The sequence below is a fragment of the Poecile atricapillus genome, chromosome W (assembly GCF_030490865.1).
Source record: "Poecile atricapillus isolate bPoeAtr1 chromosome W, bPoeAtr1.hap1, whole genome shotgun sequence".
In the NCBI taxonomy this organism is placed as follows: Eukaryota; Metazoa; Chordata; class Aves; order Passeriformes; family Paridae; genus Poecile; species Poecile atricapillus.
This window is the reverse complement of record NC_081288.1, coordinates 54,416,663-54,444,618: the sequence shown is the minus strand read 5'-3', so window position 1 is coordinate 54,444,618 and position 27,956 is coordinate 54,416,663. Positions and strand designations below refer to the sequence as shown.

Here is a 27,956-nt window from a genome sequence, read left to right as displayed (position 1 = left end):
GCCGGGGAGGTGTATCCCGCGGCCGGCTCGCGGTTGGCTGCGGTGCGGGGCGGTGGCGCCGCCGGACATCGGCCGGAGGAGGGAGTGGGGCCGCCCGGCCGCGCCTCCCGCCGCCCCGCTAACTGAGGTAGGTACGGCGCTGCCCGGCGCTCCGGGTGGCAGCGAGCGCTGCCCGCTGCCCTCTGCCCTCCCGCCGCGGCGCCGGCCGCTCACACCGCTTCTCCCCCTGCTCGCCGCCGCCCCTCTGCCTTTCCCTGCCGCTCTCCTGGGATTTTTCCCCCTCCCGCGCGTCTCCCCTGCTGGCGGGCGGCCCCTCGCTGGGCTGCTCGGCACTGTCTCAGCCCCGGTGATGATGGGGTGCCGTGAGCCGCTCCCGGCACGGCGAGGAGGGAGCGGCGCCGTGCGGCCCCGCGGTCACTCGGCGTGCTGGGGAGGCCGGGGAGGGTTCCCAGCGCTGCAGCCTTGGAATGCTGAAGTTAGTTTCACTTTTACGAGGGGATATAGATATCGCTGTGGCTGAGCCTGAGCACACACAGGGAGGGAGGCATGCAGACGAACTTCTGGCCTGCCAGAGGTCACCCGAGCATTTGCTCCCTGCCCGGACAGCCGCGATCCCAGTGCAGGGCAGTGCACTCCCGCTGGAAGGCGTCACTGCTCTCCTTGGGCAAGTCCTCCGTGGGAGGGGAATTTGCTTCACTGCAGGCTTGGGTATGAGATGCAGTGTTTTAGTTCAAACTGCTCTCATCATTATGTTTTAGTGTGCAGAGATAGTGACATGGTGTGACAAGGCTTCCTGTATTTTGAGAGGGATCATTATGCTCTTTGAGAGCCCTTTTAGCATGCTGAAGAGAAGTGTCACAAAATACCTCCAACTTCAGTTCATTAACCTTTGCTCGTGGACAAATGTAGCCATGGTAGGAAGACCATTCTTGGAGCTGTTGTAGATGTCTGAGCACTTCCCTTTACACTGTCCTATGTGTGCTGGAGGCTGTTTCAGCAAGCCTGGAGTTAAGCAGGACCTCTGAAGTCTTTAGGTGTATAGAGATTTTACAAGTTTGAGGCATGAGGACAAACAGGATTTTCCAAATGATTCAGATATAGATTCATGTATTATCAGTCAAAATTGTGTTGGAAACAAAGTTCACATTCTTGAAGCCTATCTCTTGAGATTCACATCTTTTAATTGCATGAGTATCTGAAGACCTTAGCTACTGGATACTTCATGCTGGCCCTGGCAGTGTCTCTGCAGAAATAAGCATGTAGGCTTCACTGGCAGCAAAAAGGATGAAATAGAAAATAAAGGGGAATTCCTCTGCAGTGGGAATCTGTTCTAGTGAAGCTTTTCCGTTTTGCAGAAAATTCCTATTAGGTTGAAAACCTGTTGTTTCTAATCGCACATATGGTGACTGCTACTCACTAGTTAAGGTCTTGACCTTATCTTCTGTTTTTGACCTGTGTAAGAATTAGTTATGAAAAAATACTTAGCGCTGGGCTTTCTCTTTAAATCTACTGCTTGCCATCCAGCCTGTGTTCTGCTTGCTTTCTGTGTGTTTGTTACTTCTGACTGTTCTTGATGCAAGTTGTGATGATCTTTGCATGATTTATGGTGGGAAATAAATTGGAAAATTTAAGTTTCCAGAATTCTTGTTGAGCTTTGTAGTTAAAAACTAGCTGCATAGAACACATCAAAAGCCTTCCTTTACAGTAATCAAAACAACTATTAAAATTTAAAATTCATCTCTAAGGACACCTCATCAGACCAAGATGCAACAAAATTCACTGAAATTGAATTCATGTCTCACAAAAGTAGGATATAACTAGAGTATGAAGTATCTGGTTTGTGTTTTACAGCAGATGCTAAAGGAGACCAGAACTTTTACACAGAAAATGTCTGAAGTGTACATGTGCCTGTGTTGTTTTATTACTTTGTCTTTGCTGCCATCAGGCTTTACCATGCTCCGAGCCTTTAGTCACACAAATGGTAGGTGTGTGTTCCACCACGCTAAGTGTTGGCATCATCGTAAGTCTGTGCTGGCAATCAGGAGGGAAGATGTCAATGCTTGGGAAAGAAGAGCACCTCTAGCACCAAAGCATGTTAAGGAGTTGACAAAGATGGGATACAAGGTCTTGGTGCAGCCGTCAAACCGGAGAGCCATCCATGAAAAGGTAAGGTCCTGTTCTGAGAGACACAAGCAAAATCATAGTGCAGTTGTTAACCATGGTACGGGGAAAATAATATTCAAAGGCCATTAATGAGAAAACATATAAACCCCCCTGAAACATGTAAATTTTGTTGCTAAATGAGGAGTCATGTGCTAGAGGAAAGGAAAAGGAGTCATTTGTTTAGTCTTTTGTATTGGCACCATGGTGGGTTTTTAGAGGTTTTTTTTATTAATTTTGTGTCCTGTCATCACTCTCCCTATGAGTTCTAGGTTCTCATGAAGTAGAAGCTTGGGAATTCCTTTAACATCGGTCTTTTCGTCTTCTGTTTGTGAGAATGCAGGAGCTCTAAAAAGCCCTGTTAAAAGAACAGGAAAGATGAACCTGGTGAATTCCACTCTTGCTTCAATCCTATTCCTCATGTGAAATGAGGAGACAGTTTTTTTCTTTAATGCTGTGAGCTTCAGGACAGAGAGCTTTTACAGCTTTTGTAGCAGCAGTAATACTCTGCTGTAATATAACTGAGAAAACGGATGAAAAGTGAAACAAAAGTAAGGAATAAGTGATTCCTAGTGCACATACCACCTTTGAATTTAATTTAATTTTAATGATTTTTTGCATCAAAGCACAGATCATACTATGTAAACACATTTCCTTAGAAATTGCTCTTCAGCTTGGACTTGAGCTTATGCAATTTTATAAAATCATGTGTCATCAGACTTCAAGTTTTTTAATTTTTCATATTTCTCTAAACTTATTTCCAAGTATTTGAACACCTTACTGTTCATTATTGCAATACTACAACATACGTTAAATTTAGTAAAATATCCTTTTTTGTAGTCTGTAAATTTAAGATGTAGTACTTTACTAACACATAATTATAATTTGGCCTCATATAATAGGATAATAGCATAGTTATTCAATTTGATACTTGATACCTCTTTATCAAGGAAATTTGTGAATCAGTATTATCACATGCAGTAACTTGTTTCTGCTTGGTAGAATTATTTATTTTTCCTCTGTTCTTGTTGCTAATATGCTGAGATCTGAATAAGAAAAAAACACAGAAAAATTTTCTTTGATTTTTCTCTTTCATAGGAGTATGTCAAAGCAGGTGCCATTATTCAAGAAGATATTTCTGAGGCTTCTTTGATAATTGGTGTGAAGAGACCTCCAGAGGATAAGTTAATCCCTAAAAAGAACTATGCCTTCTTCTCTCACACTATTAAAGCCCAAGAGGCAAACATGCCCCTTTTGGATGAGATTTTAAGACAGGTAAATTATGTCATATTGAAGACCATTGTCAGTTAACATGGGGTGAACTTAATGCTTAAGTGTGATGAAAAGCTTGTTGCCTAGTATGGTTCCTTCCACCACATGTACTTGTAGATGGCTAATGAGTTTTCAGTATCCTTTCCTGAAACTTGAGTATTTCTTGCTCTCAGAGGATCTTGTGTTTGCAGTGTTACTCCCTTCATGTGCACAAGGCAGGTAAGTTGTGAGCATGGTGTGCTCAAGAGAGGCTCTTTCTCTCTGAGTGAGAAGAGTTGTTGGAAAATTACTAAGCTGGAGTGCATATTGGCCGTTTCAGAGCAAGGCAGCCAGTTCGTGCAGAAATGAGCAGCCTCTTGGCAGAGGATGTGAATGGGCTTGCAGCAGCTAGAGTGGCACATTGGGGAGCTCTGTGCAAAGAGGGCATGGGCAGTGCAGAGACTCTTTCAAACAAGAATTCACTGCAACTGTTACATTTTTATTTTTATACTTAAATCTTATTACGATATATTTTTATATTACCCATCAGACTGTATCATGAAGAATGACAAAGTCATGTGAAAATGTAGTTCCTGGGAGTGCAATGTGCCACAAACTGCATTTATTGAAAATTTTAATGCTCAGTTTGCTGTGTATTTTCAGGAAATTCGACTGTTTGACTATGAAAAAATGGTCGATCATAAAGGAATGCGAGTTGTGGCCTTTGGAAAGTGGGCTGGTGTAGCAGGTATAGTGTATAAAGTGAAGGCAGGCTTGCAACAAGTGACCTCCTGTAGAACTTCTGGTTGTCTGTGCTTCCTGAAAGCTGAGGCTTGCGAGTTGTATTTAACTGCATTTTAAATTCTTGCTTTTAACAGCCTTTTCCCATTCTGGTTTGTGCCTCCTGCTTTCATGAGACAACATGTCAAATTGGCATGTAGATTCCTGACAAATCTAATATTTTATGTTATTGTCTTGAAGTCCTGTTTGTGCATTGGACTATCTGGAGCGGACTAAGTATCAAGAGATCAACTGATTAGGCTTTTTGATAAAAAAAATAGGCTGCTGTCAGTCCCGAGAACTTGAACAACATCTGTTTGTCACTGTTATGCATTTAATCTGATTTTTGTGTGGCATGGTTCTGATTTCTTTCTACTGAACTTTAACGCTGTTTCTTCAGGAGACTCTTTTATTTCCTTCTTTGGGATCCAGTGATGTGGATACACCTCATAAAAGGATATCTGAATATTAAATTGTGCCTAAATGCATAGGGGGCCAAGAGCAAGTTTAAGGTCACAGACTGCTATTAAATTTCTCTTTCTCTGGTTTTATCTAGACTTTCTTTAGAAGTAAAGTATTAATATAAAAACATGGGAAAAATATCTGGGATGATTTGAGGCTTCAGTCTCTGCGGTTTCTAACTGTGCATATTTGTAATTAAAACTGGTAGTCCAATATTCTGTTTTTTTAACAACAGGAATGATCAACATTCTACATGGATTGGGTTTACGGTTTTTAGCTCTGGGTCATCACACTCCTTTCATGGTAAGAGTATGTGTATATGTATTTTTCTTTAGCTAAATAACATTTTGGCATCTGCTAATTATCTGTATTTGACTATGGAAAATATCTTGATGGTTCTGTGTCTTTGATTTCAGCACATTGGGATGGCACATAACTACAGGAATAGCAGTCAGGCTGTGCAGGCAGTACGGGATGCCGGGTATGAAATTTCACTGGGACTGATGCCAAAGTCCGTGGGGCCCTTAACATTTGTGTTTACGGGCACTGGTAATGTTTCTAAGGTAAGAATAGTCTTCAAGGTGAAATGCTATATTATTGTTAATAGAAATTCTTAGCATTTGGTCTCTATCAGGTTAAGTGGGTTGATGGGTTCATTTTGTTTTCTTGGACTTCACATTTTCCTTTGCCAGTAACAATTTTTAAGTAGTATATATGGAAATGTTTCCTATGAGATCATGCCTAACCCAGCTGACATGCTAACTCCTTATCAATGAACATGGATTAAATCTTACCGCTCCTCTCTTCCAGTCTGCATGATTTCTATCTCCCCCTCTCCCCACTGTTTACTCTGTGCTTACAAGGTAGATGAATCACTCCATTAAAGTATGGGGAAATTAATTATTTTTTTCCAGCACCAGCTGAGTTTTTATGTCTGGATGTCATATTTTAGCTCTAATGACATAGGGAAAAGACTTACCCCTGGTTTTGGCAACAAAGATCAGTTAACAAGGCTCCAGCTATAAAGTAAAATCGCTGCCTGCATAAATGTGTTCTTTCTAGCCAAAAGGATGGTGTGTCTGAAAATCATTTGGTTGTGATCACAGTTCATTGGGGAAGTCATCTTGTAGTTCCTGGCGTTTAGAACAGCCTGGCTGATGAGGAGTGGCTTCAGGGATCTTTCCTAAGGAGAAGCTGCTTCTCACAGTGGCAGCAAAACCCTCTTGTGGCTGAGTTGAGGCCTCCCAGTTCAGCTATTAGAAATAAGAACCAGGCATTGGATTGTGGTTTAGGCATTCTGCAGTAGTAAGGAATGATGTCAATTCCTTGCCCATAATGCACAGGCAGCTTAATTTTAGGTAAGCTTTGGAGCTTGCTGACATAGTTTCTAAAGAACTTTCCCAGGACAGTAACTATAAACATAGATATGTATGCATTCCTTCTGTTACATGTCTTGTGATGGACATCTCTCACGGCCAGTGCAGTTGAGAAAGTGTTATCCTGACCATCCAATCCCTGGCCATGGTCAGAAACCTGTAAATCCTGGGAGAAGAAATAAACTTTCTCTTCCTTTCACCACACCTCAAGCTGTGTCCGTGTGATCTATTCATCTTTAGCGGCAACACAGGGGTACCTGTGAAACAGTGTGTACATCTCTGGAGATGTTTTCTGGCAGGGCTATCGATTTGTATGTGGCATTTTATATTTGTTTTCGAATACCAAATGAGTACTGTTACATTACATTTATGATCTACTTAATCTAAATCCTACTTCATGATTGCAGGGTGCTCAAGAACTGTTCAGTGCTCTCCCATGTGAGTTTGTGGAACCACATGAGTTAAAGGAAGTTTCCAGATCTGGAGGTATGCAGTGACAATAGTGATTAAAAACACTGAAACCCTTTTTGCCCAAGTATAAAAGCTATTTTTTTTCCCTTTTTTTTAACTTCAGATCTCAGGAAGGTCTATGGAACAGTGTTAAGTCGTCACCATCATCTTGTAAGGAAACGTGATGGACAGTATGATCCAGTAGACTATGACAAACACCCAGAAAATTACATTTCTCGCTTTCACATTGATGTGAGAATCTCTTCTGTTCTTTTATGAAAGGTTTTCTATAGTGTCTGTACTTACTACACTTTTGCATATTCATCATCTGAGAGAGCATTAACTTAACATGCTCGACCAGGTGTTTTCAGCTTCTTAAAGTACTAGGTGAAAACATCAGGCATCCGTAACTTTCTTTGCAGGTCGCACCCTACACAACTTGTTTAATTAATGGCATTTACTGGGAGCAAAATAGTCCTCGCTTGCTGAGTCGGCAGGACACTCAGAAGCTGCTGGTGCCAGTTAAATCTGCTGCTGGTGCAATGGATGGCTGTCCTGAATTACCACACAGGTAAGACAATCATTTCACTTGTAACAATTTTGCGGCGCAATGATTAACTAACTTGTAATGTTAGGCAGTTTCACCACAGTATCCAGTAAATGATTCCGTTTATTTTGCATTGTTCCTCTTGCATGTTTTACAGTGCCCCATTGATTTTGCTCTTGTTCTTTTGCGCTTTGCAGTCTTGTTTTCACAGTTTGGGGTTTTTGGAAAGATCATAGTAGAAATGATTAACAGGTATCAGCTGCCTTTCCTCAAAAGTAGTTCTGCCACTGATCTTCGTACAGAATCCAATACAAACAAAAGTGTGATATCTGGAATGTACCTTCTGCACCAGTATTGGTAGAAGTTTCTATGTCTGAGCAGTGTGGGGTGCAAATGAAGGATTAGTCTCCTTTCAGTGGGGGTTGGAGCCACCCTTTCTCTAATAGCCCTGCCATAGATTTGGGGAGGACACGAAAATATATCCTGGTGAAGAATCAGGTCTTTGTGTCTTCTCTGCCAGCTCTTGACACTTTTCTTTCTCTCACATGACAAATAAATAGTTGAAGAGTTAACCTTCAGTGGAGCCAGACATTGTGCATTAGGCTAATGAATCCTCCACCTTCACCTGCTATCTGTGAACTGGTAGGAGGCACGCACTTCTATAGGCTTCCTTTTAGGATGGGAAGTTAGTTTCATGCAGGATTGCACAGGCACATCTTGAAGGAGTTGGTAGATGGAAAATGAATGGGGGGTATTGGTAGCACACGGCATAGAGAGAAAAGATCATAGTGAATGGATTCTGTCAGTCTTTCCACGAAATTGGATACCGATGATTGGATATTGATATGAATGCAAACCTGATGACTACAATAGGGCCAAATTTCCATTATATTTCTGGATTCCACTGTTTGTGTTTTGTGGTCTTGTAAATTGGTTGAGATGAAGAGGGCTACAAGTCTCATAGAACTTCTCACATTTATTTTATTTCCTGTTCACTTGTAACCTTTTATACCCGTGTTTCTTACTAAATTGTATAATGCTCTATTCCACTGTCTTTTTATTTTAATTGCTTTAGACTTCTGGCCATATGTGACATTTCAGCAGATACTGGAGGATCTATAGAATTTATGACTGAGTGTACAACAATTGACAACCCATTTTGTATGTATGATGCTGACCAGCATATTACTCATGACAGGTGGGATAGCCCTTACTTTTTATTGTTTTCCATTGTAGCTTGTAGAGTGAAACACTATATTGAAAAAATCATACATTTGTAACACTTCTGAAAGGTGGTACCTTTCAGGAACTAAGAAGTACTTTAGAAGAGCTGTTTTCTCTCTTTCAGTGTTGAAGGCTCAGGGATTCTGATGTGTTCCATCGACAATCTGCCAGCTCAGCTTCCTATAGAAGCAACAGAGTACTTTGGGGATATGCTTTTCCCTTATATTGAAGAGATGGTAAGATCTTATGTATCTGACAAGAAGGTAAAAGGCTCAGAATTTGGTCTGCTTATTTGTTGCTTTTCTGGTCTCCTGTATACATTCAAAAGGAATCTGCTGTAGAACATAACTGACTTTGTACTTCAAAAAAAGAAAAAGGTTTTTGAAGTCTTGAGGCAATCCTTTGAAAAGGAAACATGTGAATGAGACATGAGTGACCTGAATGTCTTAGGGATTTGTCAAGAACACTTTATGTAGGCAGAAAACAGGCTTTGGCAGGTAGTTCATTGCTTCTGGACCCTGCACTAGATGTAAACATCTGATTTTCTTGGGCACTCAACAATCCCTCACAGTCAGGCTGCTGTCTGAATTCCTGTATTTTCCTAAAAGTCAAGTGACGCTAATTGCAGCCAGAAGTATTTCAAATATACAAGATGCTGGTATTGTTGCATGCATTTAAATGTTGCTTAAAATCTTAATGTTTTACTTTGAGAAATATTTGGCAATAAAATGACCTGATTTGAAATAACTTATCTCCATAGCTGTTATCAGAAGGCTCAGAACCTCTTGAAAAGCAGAATTACTCACCTGTTGTTCGAGATGTAAGTTTTGCAATTTGGCACTCTTCTTGTCTTCCCCTGCTTTGAATCATACAGACACATAAAGCCCTCCAATCTGTTTCATATGTTTCCAGGCAGTGATTGCATCCAATGGCTCACTGACACCTAAGTATCAATATATCCAGAAACTGAGAGAGAGCAGGTAATGTAGGCTCTTAAAGTTTATTTGATTCAGGATTTAAAAAGCCACCCTGTTTGCATTCTGTCTCTAAATGTCTCTAGGTTGATGACCTCCTTAATTCTTCACGCACATTGCCTAAATCATTAACACGTGTTGTTAGTAACTTACACTGAAGTTGAGAAAGTGGTCATTTTTCTCATTCTTGCATTATGAAAACTGTTTTACCAGAGGCAGAAAACAGCCACATGCTAGTATTACTCTGTTACTCCTTGCCCTTTTGAAATGGATGTAACATACAGTCATTTGAAAGGAATGGCTGAAAGCAAAAGGCTCTTGAATATTCCTTGAATCTCGTTACTTCTTGTATGGCTCAAGTGCTGTGCTGTGTAGCATTGTTCTGTGACTGGATGCATTGAAGAGACTCTGAGACTTTTTGTTACATTCATGCATGTACAGATTCAACTACCACTTCATCCACACCCTGTCACAGCAGTTATGTGCCAGTGGTAGCTTAGGGTGAATTAAGCTAACAGAAGTATAAATAACCTGCACATCCCTTCCATTCCCCTTGCCCCCTTAACTATTGACAAACATCTATAGATTACATATTAAAAATGTTAATTTCACAATAAGTGGGTTCATGTTCATGGTCAGTGACAGCTACACTGTACATCTTATTAAATTTAAATTGGTCTGACTATAAGCAATGCACTCACTGAAAGCATGGTGTGTTGACTTCTGCATCTCAAACCTCTGCAATTTCCTTTGGGAACTTTGTGACTTCTGGTTATGAACTTGTGCGTGATGAGCTATTGGTGAATTTTCCACACTAGGTAATGTGCTATTTGCTTCTCAGAGGCTTCAGCTCATAGTGATTTTTGTTCTGTGCTCTTTGATAGACACCCTCAATAGGCTTGTCAATAAAAAGTTTTTTTATTCCTCACACAGTATGATGTGTATGATTTTTTTAGATTCCTCCATAATCACTTGTATGGTCTTGTGTGAACCGTGAGAATCTGGAGACTTCATTTCCAAGTGTGGTTTTTTTGGGTAGATTTTTTATATTTCTGCAGATCTGTCTGCTACATGTGATGTTCATTTGTTCCTTGGTATTGTTCACCTAGCTATCAGAAAAGCAGGACCTGTTAACAATACCCTCCTTTATTTTGCAAACTTCAGAGGTGATACAAATGAAAGAAGGGTTTTACTGCTTAGGGTGTGATGGTTTAGATAGAGATGCACTTTTTTTCAGACCCTGTAGGAATTATGTGGCTTGTTTCCACTCTAGAAAAGTATTATGCTATGCTCAGTTTAGTTTCTGAGGGTTCTATTTAGACTAATTGCTAATACTTCTTCAAGTCTGTGAACATTTCAGACCTAGGACACCCAGATTGTAGGAGCTGAGCTGTCTTGAGTGCCATCAGATTTAGCAAGCAAACTTATCTTCATCTTTGCACCTTTACTTGCTTCTTAAGTCCTACTGGTTTCTCACTCACAGCTGCAAAAGCACATCACATTAACAATGTAGATTTTATTTGTAACTGAGTTATTTAAATCCATTTATAGAGAATAAGCATAATCGAGCTGTGCAGATTCTTTTCTCATTCTTGATGGATCATTTGGCAGCTCATGTTTTTGCCTGTCCTAGAGTAAACATGCTGTGTTTAAGTGTGACTTCATTCTAGGCCCTAGAAAAGTTTTTAGTAAATATGACAAGCTGGATTGCAAAATCCAGCTTGCTTTCATATAAGAATTTCCCCTTCATCAACACTGCAAGCTACCTACCACTTCCATTCCCTAAAGAATAGAGAGGAATTCTTCTCTTCATCTGCCCATAAGAGTACAGTTGTGGAAGATGTTCTGATAGCAGGAGGAGGAGGAGGAAAGTCCTTGGGTTTGCAATATAAAAGGATATGATGGGCTTAGGAATGGGCTGTGAATGCATTAAATCATGATTTAACTTTTTTTTTTAAAAATCAAATCTGTAAAACTTATGAAGGTCAAAATTTACAGTAATCTATAGTAATAATTCGAATTAGAGAGTTGATACATTGGTACATACCATTCAGATTCAATTATCTGAAAAGGACAACTTTTAAAAAAGGCTCTGAAATAGGAGGAAAGGAGGATGGAACATCTGAAATTTTGGAGAATAATTCAAGCTTTACAGTACTGATTCAATAGGCTTCAGATATATGATATAGATGTATTTGGTATTGATTTAATTCTCTCCACTCAGAGAAGTCTTTCAATGGTATTGTTTGAGGCCTTGTGCCTCTAAATGTACTCAGATGCTTCCTGCTGTGCTTTAGGTTGGACAGTAGTGCTCTGTTTGTCTTGCTACTAGGTGTTGCTCTGGCAGTCTTCTACATCATCTATCATTGTTATGACCATTTTTGAAATGAAAAAATATAACCAAAACATTGACTTTTGGTCATGCCATGAGAAGTCTCAAAAACCTGAACCAAATATTATCTAGTAGACATATGGTTGGTTCTCTTCTAAGGTCAGCAGGTTTCAGCAGAGTGGACATCGTCTTGTCAGATAAATATCAGTTTTCTTTCAGAGGCATAATCTGCAGTGCTGGTATAAACTCTTAGTGGACAAAGGGGAAACTGAGGCTCTTGCTTATAAAGATTCCCATGAGACTGTATCTTTGAAAGTCCTACCTATTTATTGAAATTTATTTTCAGGGTATGGGATAAGAAAGGCCAAACCTCAGTCTCCATTAATTAGGTTAAACAGTAGGGCAGCGAACAGCTTTCTTGAATTTTTGCTGTTGCTAAATAGTTTTTATCTATGTAGTCATATGTTAGACAGTTTCACAATCCTGATTTTACAACTTAATGCAAATTTAAGCTAGAAGGAAAACTAATTATAAATTACCAAAATGTGTGTTCCTGCTATGATTCATACATTTCTGAGAGCATATTTAAACAACTGCTGAGTGCATTATTCAGGTTGACAGAAAGAAATGCAAAATCTGATGTTAATACATTTTATACTGAAAGTCAACAGATTTACTTAAATTTATTTATGAGAGTAGTAATAGTTAGGTTGAAACACTGTGATGGTTTTCAAATCTGAATCTTGTCTGCAATGATGATTTCTTGGTTGGGCATTAACTTTTATTTGACTTTTATTGACTATCATGTTCCTGTGATGGACTGATATGAACCTAGTATAACTTACACAAAATATGCTTTCATCAGCATGATTTTGTGTCCTTAAACTGTTACCTGTGATGTAAAGGGAAGAAGGCAGAGCCTGGAATCCCTGACATGACATTGGTGGCCCCCAAGTTGTCAGGTTACAGTAATTTGGCCATTGGGAAAAATACAACTGAGGAGAGTTTTCATTAACAGCTAGAAGAAATCGGAGAGGCAGTGGGAATGGAATGTTGATGGGTTTGATCATGTTTATGTTAGAGGAAAGAATCTAGAAGTTATGCAGCAGGAGAATGGAAGCAGTACTAGATAGTCCTGGATCGACTCCTGGTCTGAATAGAGCTCTTTGTTTGTAGACTTACTAAAAAATACTTATTCTGTTAACCTTGACAGATTACAGTTTCCTTCTGTGTGATTTTTAATTTTGCCTGTAACACCTTCTAGGGAACAGGCTCAGTCACTGAAGATGGGTGATGAGAAGAGGGTTTTATTGCTTGGATCTGGCTATGTTTCTGGCCCTGTGCTTGAATATCTCACTAGAGATTCCAACATTGACATCACAGTTGGTATGTAAGAAATTGTTTTCATTTCAGTATTATGTCTCACTGAAGCATGTGTCAGAACTCTTCTCATAAATAATAAATGGACGTGGTTCTGAGAAGAGATAAAGAAAATCTTTGTTATTACTCACAGCAGAAAAGGGTTTTGTAGCTTTGTGAGCATTTTGAATTTATGTAATTGATTTTAAAATGACATAGCCATGTTAAAAGTTAACTGTTTGCATGTGTGAAATTAGATGTTTAGATGTTTTTTCCTTCTAACCTGCTTTAGGCTTGGGATTGGTTTTGTAGATAGTCACTTTATTGGTATGTGGCTGTGTTTTCAGCCTCACAAAACAAGAATATGAAAATTCTCCATCTGTATGAGTGAAGTGTCTGATTTTCTTACAACGAGTGTCATGGTGGTAAGACTATAGACCCTGACCTTCCCATGAGCACTAAATGCCTACTTGTTTATTCCTCTGTTTTCATTTTATCTGTGGCATATTTCAGGCTGGGTATCTCAGTAATCCCCTTCTGTAGCCTTAATGATGACTTCACCCTGATTCTGGGACTTCAGACCTAAAACTCAGGCTCTATTGCCTTCTTGCCTGAAAGATACTTTGCTGGGAAGTGGTTTCCCTTAAAACTTACAGTTTTATTGCTGCTGATTGTTGTTGTTACTGCCTTTTTTTTTTTTTCTTTCTTTATGCTACTTTCATACTTGGCTGCTTTTGCTACCCTTCATGGTGATAACCATAGCACTTCTAACCCCTGGGAAAAAATTTCCTAGGAAGAAGAGGGGAAATCAAGGAAAGCTGCACCCTTGTTATGAGCACTGCCTGAGGTGGAAGAGAGAAGGATTAGAGCAATGTGCAGTGTCCATCCCTTTGTCACTATAGAGGTTGCATCCACTCCCTGCAGTGCAGTAGCAGGAAGAGAAACCAGGTGAACTGGAAGACTTGTTTTGCCAGGCACTGAACAAACATAGCCTCTTATCTGGGTACCTTAAAAACATGCAGTTTCTACAGCACACACACACAAATAGCACAGAAGGAAAGAGACATAAATATATTACTTGTTTAATATTTGACAGCAGGCAGGGAGGTGCAGAAAACACAAAGTGCACATCATAGTGCCATGTTTGGTTTCCTACTGTTACGCTACACCACTTTAAATCCAGATGACGAAAACTTTAATTGAGAAACCTTCAACTTTTTTTAGTTTGAATTTGTAGATGATTTTGCCTAGCTCTTTTCCCGCAGCACAATTTGATTTGTAGGATATAGAGAATCATCTTATGGTAACGTTTATTTCCCACTGACTGTGGAAAGGCCATAAGGAAATAAGGCCCTAACTTAGAAGCACAGATGCTTTTAATTCTCTATCAGCTTGTGCCCTGCCTGCTGCCTTCTTTGACCGTTCCTTTTTCCTGACTGTGTTCTCTGGCTTGTGCTGTCAGCATAGTGCGCTGGGAAAGGAAATTAGTCAGATGTAGTAAATACTGGTTGTGTTACTGTGGTTCTCTTTTTCAATTCTGCTTTCCTTATAATGGTAAGTGCTGATGCCTTTTTATCTCCCAGAAGCTTGTGTTCCATGTGCTCTCTTCTTTGGTTACTCCATTTTTGTTCTTTCTGGCTTGTGCTGGCAGCATGGTGAGCTGGGATGGAAATCAGTCAGAGGTGGCAAATACTGGTGGTGGTATTGTGGATGTCTTTCAGTTCTGCTTTCTTTATAACAGTAGTTAAGAGTAGGCAGGCAGAGACTGGGTTTATCCCATTTAGTTATAATATGGTATTTGGGACTGGGAGGACTAAGCCATACGTAAATATTAAAAGTAGTCAGTTTGAACTTTTTACTCACACTTGACTTAAGCTAAAGCTTAATGTTTCTATCTTTGTCATGTTAAAAATGGTGTTGTGAATTTGTTTTTGCTTTAAGCTATTAAGCTGTTCTTAACTGTAAATAGGAATTCTGTTAAAGTGTATTGAAAGAGAGTTTTGAAATATTCCTATTTAAATGTGTGGAATGAGGGATCAAGTAAGTTTTTCTGAACACATTTGTTTACTAAATTCCTGATTGTTCTTCAACTGTTAGTGAAGGAAAACAAGCATGCATCTATTTCTCTCTGGGAAATATGTCACAATTATACATGGGTGTGCTTTGAACTTAGCTTCATCTATAGGTAACAGTTTGTTGTTTTATTTTTCAAACAGTATCTGTCATGAAGGAGCAACTTGAACAACTGACAACGAAGTACAGAAATGTTACTCCAGTTCATATGGATGTCCTTAAGCATGAGGAAAAGCTGTCCTCTTTGGTGAAAAAACACGACCTTGTGATCAGGTCAGATTTCTGTGTAAAACGTGATAGGCTCAACCCTAAGTCATGCTGCTTCTTTTAGTTGACTGACTGAAATCAATGCATAAACTTTCATTTTTAATGGCCAAGATGTGGGGTCATATTTGTGTGTGTAAGTAGTTGTAACTGGCTGCTGCCTTCTCATGTAGTGGGGCATCAGATCTTTAAAAGGGGTTTTGACTTCTTCAGAAGTGTTTGCCAGTTAGGTGGACTCCCTTCTTAATGTGAAGGGCTGTTTGCATCCACAAGCTTATGTGTCCCTGGGATCCAACTTTCATGTTCACAAGGGGAGGCAAAATTCTGACAACTTGGTAATTTCTTCTGAATATCCCATTAATAAAGAACACATTCCAGATATTGATACAGGGAAGGAACTTCACAGTGCTTGCCATTTGTTTCTTTTGCCACGGGTGTCATGAATGTTGCTTCTCAAAGTAGCTCACCAAGATCTTTATAATGCAAGCTTTCTCAAGAATGGTTTTTCAGTTTTGCATCTTCTAAACCTCTAGCATGCTTGTTTAGAAGATGTGTTTGGAAAGAGGTCAGTGGTTTGTGGTTTACAGAGAAGTGTGACAAAAGATGCTGTCTCAATAATGACTCCCCTGTTGTTCAGTGCCCTGTTCTGAGTGCATACAACAATGCTGTCCTGATAGGGTAGTGTTTCCCTTTCATAGGTATGGAGCTGCTCAGGGCAAGGTAGGTATGACTGGTTTTTTGAGCTAGTACTTGAGCTCTTTTGTAGGCATTCAAAAAACATTTGAGTGTCTTTCCAGTGACAGGATAAGTAACTGGTTGAATTTTGATGTTGCATGATTCTCCTTCATTTGTAGTTTGCTGCCTTATTCGGCACATCCTTTTGTTGCTAAGAAATGTATTGACAACAAAGTGAACTTGGTAACAGCCAGCTACTTAACACCAGCCATGAAAGAACTTCAGGAGAGGTAGGTGTGAAAGCAGCATCTCCCTGGTGTTGCTTCCTTTTTAGTGCATTATCTGAATATTTTGTAATCTGTTACACCTGCAACACTGAGTGTGAATCACTGCTCTCTGAATTCTTTCTGCTTCTCTTTCTGTGATGGAGGACCAAGAAACCTTCCCAAAGGTGCATGTTGCAGAGTGGAGCAAGGAGTGCATACCCCAACCTGGTTAGATTAATGCTCTAAATAATGGAATGTATTTTTTTTGCCTGCATTATCCTATTACATGTTAACGTGCTTTTTCCTCTTCCCTCAGACCTGTTAAAATGCTTGAGCTTGGCTGATACTCAAACTGAGTAGCTGTGCTGTCATATTCTACCAGCAAGCTTGTTTGTCGTCCTTTGCCTTCCTTCTGTAAAAACTCATTCTTGGCTTAGTGTATCTATAGTAATCTCCTCCTTCATGCTTTCCTTTTGGATATGCCCACTGTATAACTTTCAAATTGGTGACAACTCTAACTACTCTAATGTGTCTGTTGTCATACTTACTAGGTAGGCTAGAAAGTTTTTTGAGTATGCAGCTTCTTCTAGGTGCTCCTCTGAGTCACAGTACTGGAAAATATGAAGCGTGTTCAGGTGAAGAATTGTATGTGCTGTGTCTTTACAAAAGATACAAAAAGCTAGACTGGTTGAGAATCAGTGTTGCAGAAAGTGAGGGGTATTTAGGGGCCGCTCCTACCATTCTTATTGAGAATACAGCATGCTGTCAGGAAAAAAAATTTAAAAGAGCACAAAAGACAAATTGATTTTGAAAATAAAAGAAATCCTCAGTTTGTAGTGATAAGTAAACTCCTGTGGGACTGTGGGCAACTATTAAGAAAAAAAACAAACAACCCAAATACTTGTAATTGTGGAAAGCAGACCTTTTAATCACACTTGTCAGAGCTCCTTAGGACAATCGTGACTAGCTCTGTTCTGCCCTCTGCATTACTACCTTCCTGCCTTATAGCTCTGTCCAGGATATGTGGGATATAGAGTAGCTGGTAGAAATTTATTTTTTCACCAGCATCTGGGTGCAGAGAAGTAAGAGAAACAAAGGTTAGAAGGCTCTTAGATGGTTGCCACTTTTCAGGATTTAATATCTACTTTTGTTTCTTTATTCCCACAAACTGCAGTCAGAGCCCAGAATTTACTGTGTTAGAGAAGGTTCACTGGGCAGATTGGACAGATTTATGGAATAGGCCAGTAATTGTGAATATTCTGACGATTCTGTATTTCTGTTATTTTTAGTGTAGAAGCTGCTGGTATTACAGTTGTCAGTGAAATGGGCTTGGATCCTGGTCTCGATCACATGTTGGCGATGGAATGTATTGACAAGGCGAAAGAAGTTGGTGCTACGGTAAGGTTAGCGGGTAGTGCACAGTTCTACCAAGATTGTATTGGTAAAGTTGTTCTTTTAAAACCAAACAGGTTTTGAGCATGTCACAGATGTATAACAGACTCTGAATATTTTACTTTTTCTGGTGCTTTGTATTTCATAGCTACAAATTCACTTGGGGAGACCATCAACTAAGATGGCCTTACCCCAGTGTATCTTTTGGTTTCCTCTCCTTTACAGGCAGTCCCCTCCCCTCAGATCCTTCTGATCTGGCCCATTTGGCCAGAAACAGAACAGAAGTGGAAATCTTAAGAACTGATGGGGATTTTGCTGCGTAGATCTCTATGCATCTTGATCTGTCTTTTCACTGTTTCTTTTCCTGTGGATAAATCTGACAGGTTATATCATACACTTCTTTCTGCGGTGGCCTACCAGCTCCGGAGCACTCTGACAATCCTCTGAGATACAAGTTCAGCTGGAGTCCACAAGGAGTGTTGCTGAATACAGTTCAGTCTGCTACATATTTAAAAGATGGAGAGGTGAAGTAATGGGAATATTTTCATTTGAAACCATACTGTGGTAATTGGCTAAGGAAGGAATTGAGACTTGAAAGGTGCTGTGTTTACTTTCAAGCCAGTGGCAGTCAGCTGCCTAAGCCATTTGCATAAATCACTTATCACTTGTAATTTTAAAATAAAAAAAAAAATAATTGCATATCACTATGTTTGGAGCATGATGATACCTAGCTGCTGCCAGCTTTATTCTTACTTACTATGTGGAAACTGACTGCCAGGAAGGAATTTATCCTAAAGACTAAAGCATTGGATTTGGTCTGAAAAGTTGACTTTTCTGGGTTCAACTTCCATTCTGTTGGGTGTTGCTTTTGCTACTTATTTACCCTTTCTTTGGCCCTGTGAAACAAAGGTAAGAGTGCCTTATGTGTTCATAAATCAAACAGCTTCATTTTGTACTTGCACTATGCATAGTAAAGCACTTGATTCCTTTTTCTTTTGGTGCAATGTGTAATACAAATTTATCACTGAGTGGGTTTTGTGAAATGCTTTTTGGTCTGTTTATAGAAGCTCTGTTTTGCTGTTTGTGCAGGAGTCATTAGACTTAACCTCACAAATGTCACTGCTTCTGTTTTATGTAAACATTGTAATTGATTCGTGCAAAGCTCTTGCAAGCCATTATCACATTTCTGCTTCCCCGCACTATCTATTTCCACTGTCACTTGCTCAGAGTAGTTACTGCAATTGTCAAGGAGACTGCCTTGTATAACCACTATAAAGTTTAGCTAGTTGCCTAAAACTCTTTGATCTGCAAAACTTAGAAGTCTTTTGAAATGTAATCTTTTATGTTTTATGACATTTTGGCACTCTACTGTTCTTATGGAAGTAAGAAAGGAGAAATTCAGGGATTGTTGGATCATTATTTAAAAGCAATGAAGTATAAGCTTCAGTTGAAAAGGGTTCTTGGAAAATGTTAAAATATTTTGAATTTGATTCTGATCTGGTTCACCCATTGCTAGGAAAAATTAGATCATGCCTATGAATGAATCATGAGAGCACTAGATGAGCTTGTCAGTAAATTCTGCAGTTTTTTCTTCTTGCCACTAAATACTTATCTTTGACCATTGGATTCTTTCTCACACCTTTCTTGCTTGGCAAACACAACAAGATCTTTAGGCATTGCAGCAAGCTTCACTGCTTTAGTATTTCTTCTATAAGTAAACTTCGTCCCTTTGCTCAGAAATCAGAAAATGAATTTGTATTGATGCTGCATAGCAGATCTGGGCTTTAGCTGCTTGATGGAAGCAGGGTTCAAGGCTGTGGTTGGGACTGGTAAGAGAACTAGTCACCCAGATTTTTTGTTTTCCTTCCATGGTGCTTTGTAGCTTCAAGTAAAGATACACATGGGCAGTAATTTTATATCCATGTGATGTCACTTGATTTATTTTAATCTTTGAAAAAAAGGAACAAACATCCATGATTCTGTTTATGTCTGCCTTGTCTCCCATATAAAAAGCATCAAACAAAACCTAAACAAGATAATAAATTATTTGACCAGAAAGCAGGGAGCTCATGCTTAGAATCTCCCTTCACACTGGTGCAGTTATGGACATACTCCAAAATTACATTAATGTAAATGAAATGGGAACCTGCTGTTTTAATATAAGTACAGCAGGAATTAACTGTGTGTGAGAAGAACATGGCTTGTTTTAGCCCTTTGATTAGTAATGGCTGACACATTGCCTGCTCTTCCTGCACCAGATATGATTAAATGGCTTGGGCAACTGCCTTATTTAGATTGGGCCTTTGTTTGCACTTGGAACACCAAACATGTTTTTCCTGTTTTTGAGCATACTTTGTCTTATCTGTTCTAAAATAAGTTGAATATGACTGCACCAAAATAATATTTGCTGTTCTTTCACAAACTTTAGATTATCAATATTCCACCTGGAGGAGCTTTACTGGATTCTGTTACTCCGATGGATTTTTTCCCAGGATTAAACCTTGAAGGATTTCCTAACAGAGACAGTACAAAATATGCTGAGCCATACGGTATTCAGACAGCTCGCACTTTACTGAGAGGCACCTTAAGATACAAAGTAGGTTGTTGGTGTTATTATCAGTAATTATTGTTTTCCTCAAGAGATGAATGTTGTAATTTCAAGAAAACTGTGTATTTAAAACTCAGCTTTTTATAGGCCTGCACTTGCTATTTATGAGCTCCCCATTATGCCAGTTGAGAGAAAACCAAAAGCAGTTATTTCATTTTTAATGTAGCTTTACTTGCTGCATTTAACAGGTATTTGTTGCAAAATGGAAATATAGTTTTATTTATTTTAGACAGCTGGTCAGTTGTCTTGCATAGTCTGTGTTTCCTCTTTTTATTCTGGCTCTGTATCTGGTGTCAGATCAATAAAAACATTAAAAAAATAAATAAATTCTGTTTTCTTAAATTCCCATGAAAAATTGAATGCATAAATCTTACAGAAAATTATGCTTTTCCACCAATCTGAGAAAGTTTTTCATTAAGTACCTAGAAATCCTAAATTTGAGGAGCTTTTTAATTTTGGTCAGCTAAATAAAATATTAAGAGACAAATGTATTTTCCTTCTAACTGATTGAGTCTTTTCCTTTCATTTGTTAGATGTCCAAAGCAGAATCAAACGAAATATTTTTTTCTTTCAGATTTTCTTTTTTTAAATTTTTTTTTCAGTCAATATACATTAAGAAGAAATAAACCTAAAACCATATTGAAAGTTTGAGAAAGCTTTTATGCATGTTGTATTATGTCTGTTAAGGTTTATGCCAAGGCTTAAGTTTGTTATTTGTCCATAGCCTGAGGAAGGTGTATGTCCTTTTTGTCTTAATTCCTCTGTTGCAATACAACAGGATTTTTTTGAGGGAGGGAGGCTTGCTGAGAGGAGATAAAGGCATGGAAGAAGATGGAAGGCCAGTATGGGGGGAAAAGGGTTATAAATTGCAATAGCTCTCTTTTTTTTCAGTCTAGATACAGTCTCTTTTGCAGAAGGTAAAAGTATGTGGGAGGCATCTATCTCATTGTGAAACCCTAATTTGACAGTATCTATTCTTCCATTTGGTGCCTGTTAAAACTTTCTTCGTTTGTATGTGCTAGCACAAGGAACTGCAAAAATGTCAGGGTGACATTCCAAGTGGTTGTCAGTGTGCTGCAAGAATGCTGTTTCTGTGGTTAGTGCTGTTTTCTTAATGCCCACAGCAGGGCCAGCACTTTGGGCTGGGGGGATGTTGGTGGGGCTGTGGGGAAAGGTTTGCCATACCTCCACCTGCATGGTACTGATGTGCCAGCACAGAGTGCTGAGCAGGACACAAGTTAGTGTTGACCCTTTGCACATGCTGCTGTGCTGCAGAGCAGAAAACAATCTGCTCACTGAAGAGGCAATCATCTCCTAGAAGTGCCTTTTAGAGATTAAGTTGAGATAGCTAATGGAGTCAGTTTAAAAAGAGGTGTCACACAGAAGGATCTCACTGCAAGGCCATCTGAGCTGGTAACCTAGTGCTTGTGGAAGTGACTTCTAATTTAATTAGTCTTCTTTCAGGGTGCTTTACTTCCTCCATTCTGCTTTTTTAGTGTTTCTAGTAATTTGCATGTAAGTGCTCTCAGGTATCCAGCAGCTGTGTGGGAATGTTAATGGGATAAAAACAAAAGTAAGCAGAAATCAGTTGAGACTTCTTTCATTTTGCAGCCTAATGTGGCCTTTGCAGCTCCTTTTAAACCATTCTACTACTTTGTCTGTCTGATATTCCTGAAGATGAGAAATAAGCACGCAGGATTCTTACCTTTAAAAGCAGCCTATATGATGTCCACACAATCACAGTGGTGTGAAACTGGGTGAACAGTGTTCTGCATTGTGCTCTGTGTATTGATGACAGAATAAGCCATTAAAAAAAAATATATTGAAAAGTGGGGAAGGGTGGAGGGGACTGGAGAAGACACTGCCCTGCGGCAGTAACCTCACTGGCATCAGATTATTGTGGCTGACTTCCCAAGAAGATAATTCTAAACTGCCACAGTTATGTCTATCACTACTTTCAAACCAAGGAGAAATACCTGTTTCAAGTGATTAATATATTTAATGGTGTTTTTCTTTTATTTCAGGGGTACTCCAGAACTATGGGGGGCTTTGTAAAACTCGGATTAATTAATCCAGATCCTTATCCTTTGCTAAACTCAACTAAGCCACCTCTAACCTGGGTGAGTTACTTTGCTTACTCTGCCTTTTGTCCTCTGTTTTATTGATGGTTTTCCTATTGCTAGACTTGGGTGTACTTAGCAATGAGAATCTTGTACTGCATCCTGATCTTTGATTTTTTTTTTCCTGGAAATGAGGAAGACTTTCTTCTGCAGAAATGGAATAAGGTGCTGTAACAGGTTCCCTGACAGACTCTGATTGGAGGCTTTCAGGTCTCAGCTAGACAAAGCCATGGCCATATTTTTGTGAATCGTCTTATGTTTTTTGTTAGTCACAGTCTAGTCCTCAGTGCTCTGAGTTTAGAGTGTCCTTTTTGTTACTGGCTGATGATCTTCAGTGTAAAAGTATTTTTTAGGGCATCAAGGAGGAAGAGATTGTGCATAAAGGAGTATATTACCATTTTTTTTCTGTTGAAAATCTATACAAGCATTTTTTTGTTCTTCTGTTATGCTGCTTTTCTCTCTTGATTTTTGGGTGCCTTACTTCATCTTTATCTCAGCCAAGACATGACTCTGATGTGATGCTGTTACATTTGACAATCAACATTTTCATTGTTTCTGTGGACAAACAGGGTATTTCATATTTCAGTATGGGATGAAGAGAGCTGAAGAATGTCTTGAGTGTTCTCAGAACCAAGAAAGCGGAAGGTGAAGACGCCACAGTCTTTGTCTCTGAATAATATAGTATTGGGAAGATAAGCAAACTCCAGGAGTTTTAGGGTGGCCATATTGGAATTACTTTTTTTTTTTTTTTTTTTTTTTTATTTTTTTGTCTACTTTCAGTTTTAGAGTTGATATTTTCAAGTTTTCTTTGTAAAAAGGGCTGGAATTTCCAGTTCTTCTAGCCTTAATGATTATATGACTAATGTTTAATGACTGTATACTTTACAGTGTTATGTAATCTGTAAAAATAGCTATAAACTCATTATTCTCACTGCAAATATGTTTTCAGCAATGTTTTTACATCTTGATACTTTTCCTTTACCTACTCTGCCAGAGAAGTAGAAGAGATGAGCTAACCTGAGCTTTTAGACTCTGCAGTTCTTGCTTATTTCATATCTTGCTCTTTATTTTATATCTTGCTCATAGTTCTTTTTATTATCCACTTTGCTGTGAATGAAGCAAGCAATGATAAGCATCTAGGTGGCACAAAATGGCCTTCAGATATGCACAAGTATCATGAGAAATCTCTTTGGTAATACAGGATTGCCAGAGCCTTGTTCATCTTATTGGTCTGTTTTCTTCCTTTTGGAAGGGATGTTCTCCATTTCTAGACAAACTGAGAGATAGCCTATCTCTGAGTTTTCCCTCTGTCAGTCTTCTCTTTCATCTTAATATTCTTCTAGTGTTCCTTGTTTATGCAGGTTTCTATGTTCTTTCTTTGCTGCCAGAGAAAGGGATAAGACTAAAACGTAGGGGGAAGTAGCTGAGGGGTGGGGTATAAAGACTTTTAGGAAAAGATAATCCGTATTTTCACCTGCTGTGATTAAAATTCTCAGTCTTTCTCACTTTCCCAGTACACATAAGCTGTCTTCTCAGAAGTCCTGGATTTTAACTGATCTTAGTGGAGTAGCTGGTTCTCAAAACCTTGATTGAGGTGGAGTGGGAACAGATGTCAGGCCTTCATGAACTTTTTTGTTTTCAAACAGAAAGAGCTCATGTGCATACTGGTTGGAATTAAGTCACCTGCTGAGCCCAATGTTCTTAGAGAAGCTGTATTTAGCAAACTGGAGAAGGACAAAAGTCAGCTGGAAGCAGTGGAATGGTAAAATGTTCCAAAGATTTTGAGAGTTTAAGAATAAAAAAAGAAGTGTTTGCAATTCTAGCCATTTTGGTTCATGTTAAGACTGTTAAACTGGTATGCCAGACAGCTGGAAATTAAAAAACTGAGATGAAGCTGCTGAGAGGCAATGATCTAAGACTTTCTAATTTCTTCTGCCAGGTTAGGTTTATTGGGAGATGAACTGGTTCCAGCAGCAGATTCCATTGTAGGGGCTCTTGCAAAGCACATGGAGACGAAGCTGCCCTTTGGTATGTGATAAATTCTTCATGGGTTTGAGCAGAACAAGGCAATATCCTTTATAAGCCTTAACTAGATTAGTTTGTTCACCTTAGTTAGTAAACCTTCATCATAGGTTTTTACTGTATTGTGATGTTCCCTACTTCCCCAATTTATCCTTTCCCTGTTACACTTTTAGTTTGATTTTAGTATTCTTTCCTCCATAATAGTTCTTGCCTTCAGTCATTCCCTGATTTACCTGCTGTGTATGTGTAGTGCCTTGCTCTTCAGGAACCTCATCTCGATATGACTGAAATACAAGTAATGAATAGTTTGTGTGCTTTTCTTTTAGGTGCTGGAGAGAGAGATATGATTGTTATGAGAAGTGAAATAGGTCTCAGGCATCCTTCTGGCCATTTGGAAGACAAATTTATTGATCTGGTGGTCTATGGGGATAACAAAGGATATTCTGCAATGGCTAAAACAGTAGGATACCCTGCAGCTATTGCTGCTAAAATGGTTCTAGATGGTAAGTGGCTATTCCATCTTCAGTAACAGTATTTCAATCCTCTGTATCTTCCTGCCTGTAGAAGGTAAATATATAGTGTTTTGTATGTTTATGTGTAGTTTTTTTTTAATTTGTCAGACTCTTCCTGTCTTATTTACAGGAATTTTTAATCTGCATGTTTGGATGTTCAGATGTTCAATGACAACTCTTAATTTACTGCTTAATCCACAAAGATTTTTAAGTCATTTAATATTAAGTGTTACATTTAATATTAAATGTAGTGTAGAGAAAACCTTTAGCATGATAAATTATAATTGATTATGTCACAGGGCTGAATGACTCGGCGGTTCCTTGCACATCGATCTGGCTGTGTCCAGCACAGCAACCCCCACCTTGCCCACAAAATCCCCACTGTGCAGCTACCAAAGCCTTTCCAAATAAACCTGGTAGAGCACTAACTCACTAACACTGGTAGTTAGTTACTACTAACTAGTAACTACTAGTGTTAGTTACTAACACTAACTAAGTGTCCTTTTCCTGCCTTTATTTCAGGTGAAATAACTGCCAAAGGCATGGTCATACCGTTGACAAAGAATGTTTACGGGCCAATACTTGAGCGCGTTCGGGCAGAAGGCATTATGTACAGCACTCGCAGCGTTATCAAACAGTAACTGAAAACTGTGGCTTTTATCAGGTTTTGGCCTCCTTTGGTTCCCCCACCTCCCCTTTTAGAATCTCACTTTGGACCAGCTAAGGGCATTTAAGACCTGCCATTTCATACACAAACGTTGCCTTCCATAGAACCCGCCACAAGGCTTGATGTAGAAGCCGTAGATACTCACAGATTGTGATATTTTCCTCTTAAAATTCTTAAACTTCTATGTACATGTTTCAGCATCAATCAGAACTTATATCTTTTCTAAAATATCTCAGAAGGGTTTTTTATTGTTATTAGAGTTTATCTTCTAAGTCTATAGGGTTGTTATTGTGACAAATTTAAGCTGAAAGAAAAATCTATTAGTGGAATATTTTGTGGTGGAAAAGTCTGGGTAATGAACTCCACTGATGAAGTTTGATTGTTCATGTGGTAAAAATAATTTTTCAGAAAAATGGAGATGAACATGATACTTAAATTTTAAGTCTGGTTGTCCCTTTCACTTTAGCAGTATTCATGAATGTTTTCACAATAACAATATGCAAAAAATAGCTTAGAAATTCTGCACTACTAGCAAATAAGATCCTGTTAAATCTTGAAAATGTTCAGTTCTTAAATATTTGAAACCTAGATCTTAATATTTTTAAATCACTTTATAATGAATGTAAATTTAAATTAGTTTGTGGAGGGAGGAAATTTAAAGCCAGCTTCCCCCCATAGCCTTTCTTGTTACAGAGTGCAAGCTGGTTGCAATATATTGAAATACCTGCTGTTAAATGTTGCCTTGTGCTGTGGAGAGAGCACATTAATATTTGGCTCTGCAGCTAGGAAGGGCAGTCTGAAATAGAACACAGTTACTGTGCTTGGAAGACGCTCCAAATGACGTGTTTACTCTTCCCACTTACACTGCGTGCCTCATCCAGGTTAAGTACTGTTACAAAGGGAATACATTGTGTAGTACATGCAGCTTTGGAATGCACTATGTTTAGAGGTTGAAATTGCCACTTTTTGAGTTAGCTTCTGTCCTTCTGCTTTCATGGTTTTGAAGCATTCACTTGTGAACCTCTGCCTACTACTCAGAGCACTGTCACTTTAGGCTGACAGAGTTTGCCAGCATATCAGCTCATTTGCTGCTGAGTGCTGTGCTGTCAGATGTGTCAGCCCTGCTCTAGCTGCAGTTTAGCCACATCAGTCCGGAACTGAACTTTAGCCCAAGTGCAGCTTCTCTGTAACATAGCACCAGTTGCCTCCTTTCATTTCAGGGTGGCTTCTCTGGCTTCTGCTTAGGGATTTCTACACCACCTTGCAAGTCTAAACATGGCTTAGACTTCACCAGTCAGGTCTGTGAGGTATAATGCTGTGGGCAGGTTGTATTTGCACTGGTACCTGTGCACCTGCCTAGAGCTTGCCTTTTCTAAAGCTGCATACTGATGCAGGAAACTGCTTTCAGCTTTGCTCACAAATGCACTTTGCTGATAAACGCACAGCCTTTTCCTTCCTGAGAACCAGTGCTGTAATCACAGTTCCAAGAGGCTGGAATTCCAGGTGTTGTTTTGCATGGTAGGAAAAGCAGCCATAACAATAATTCAAATTTTGATCTCCAGGTTTTGCAACTCAGGATTTGGATTTTCTTTGTGCAGATGCAATGAAATAGCAGCTGCTAGAGAGCTAGGTGAAAGGATCCGAAGGGAGAAAGAAGGGCAGAGTGTTACTGTGAAAGAGAAGGACTTTTTATACTGAATCAATGCTTTTTTAAAGTAATGTCAAATTTGGATTCTGTTACAGATCCATGCATATATCACACAAAATCCTGTCTCCATAAAGATGTTTTGCTTCCCATTGATGTTACTGTTGGTAACAGGCTGTTGGTCTGTTGTCTGTCTGTTAGACACAGCTGGGGCAAGGATGGAGCCTGCAATGAATATTCTGCTCTCTGCTGCTTCCTCCTCCAGGTAGATTAATGGCCTACAAATAAGGGTTAAAGTTATATTTGTATCTGCTGGTCCCTTCCAGTCCAGCTTGGTGAGTCCAGGATTTTACTTGAGAATTCTCTGTTCCCTCGCTTAGCCCACAAATACACAGCCATGGAGTTGTTCCTCTGTATATATGCATGTACCGTACTTGCTTTTCTGCCTTGGAAGTGCAGTGTGGCATGAAAATCAGAATTTTTTACAAGTATCTAATATTTTGGAGCATTAAAGAATGAGCACTGCAGTGTTTTCATCAAGAAACACTGCTACTATTTTTGAAACATTTTATATTGGAATATATTTCTAATTTCCAGTGCAATTCTGCATTTTGTTTTCTTGTTTTCTATGTTTAGACTTAAATGAATTTATTGCTTATCTTTTTGTATGAAGATTATACTTCTCAGTTCTCTTTGCATATTACTGGTAAGATAATTGTATCTTATACATGAGATTGCTTGAAAAATAAATCTGGAATCCTCTGGTTTTTTGTCATGTTGTCTCTACAGTCTAATAA

General features: G+C 39.1%; 1 protein-coding gene across 2 annotated transcripts; it reads left to right on the top strand.

The window, feature by feature from the left end:
• Window positions 1–27,921, top strand: LOC131591746 (alpha-aminoadipic semialdehyde synthase, mitochondrial-like). Of its 2 annotated transcripts, XM_058862766.1 has the most exons (24): window positions 1–127; window positions 1,946–2,166; window positions 3,259–3,435; window positions 4,075–4,159; window positions 4,889–4,956; window positions 5,070–5,216; window positions 6,437–6,515; window positions 6,604–6,731; window positions 6,902–7,050; window positions 8,102–8,224; window positions 8,375–8,486; window positions 9,011–9,070; window positions 9,163–9,230; window positions 12,821–12,942; window positions 15,132–15,261; window positions 16,107–16,217; window positions 17,483–17,591; window positions 17,969–18,109; window positions 20,014–20,181; window positions 22,218–22,313; window positions 23,960–24,075; window positions 24,253–24,341; window positions 24,662–24,838; window positions 25,370–27,921. In XM_058862766.1, exons 2-24 carry the CDS (start codon window positions 1,954–1,956, stop codon window positions 25,486–25,488), a joined length of 2,787 nt encoding a protein of 928 aa, XP_058718749.1. In that variant the 5' UTR covers window positions 1–127; window positions 1,946–1,953; the 3' UTR covers window positions 25,489–27,921. The 2 variants fall into 2 exon arrangements, with proteins under 2 accessions (XP_058718749.1, XP_058718748.1); XM_058862765.1 differs by lacking the exon at window positions 1–127 and having other exon boundaries at window positions 1,810–2,166.
• The last annotated feature ends 35 nt before the right edge of the window (window positions 27,922–27,956 follow it).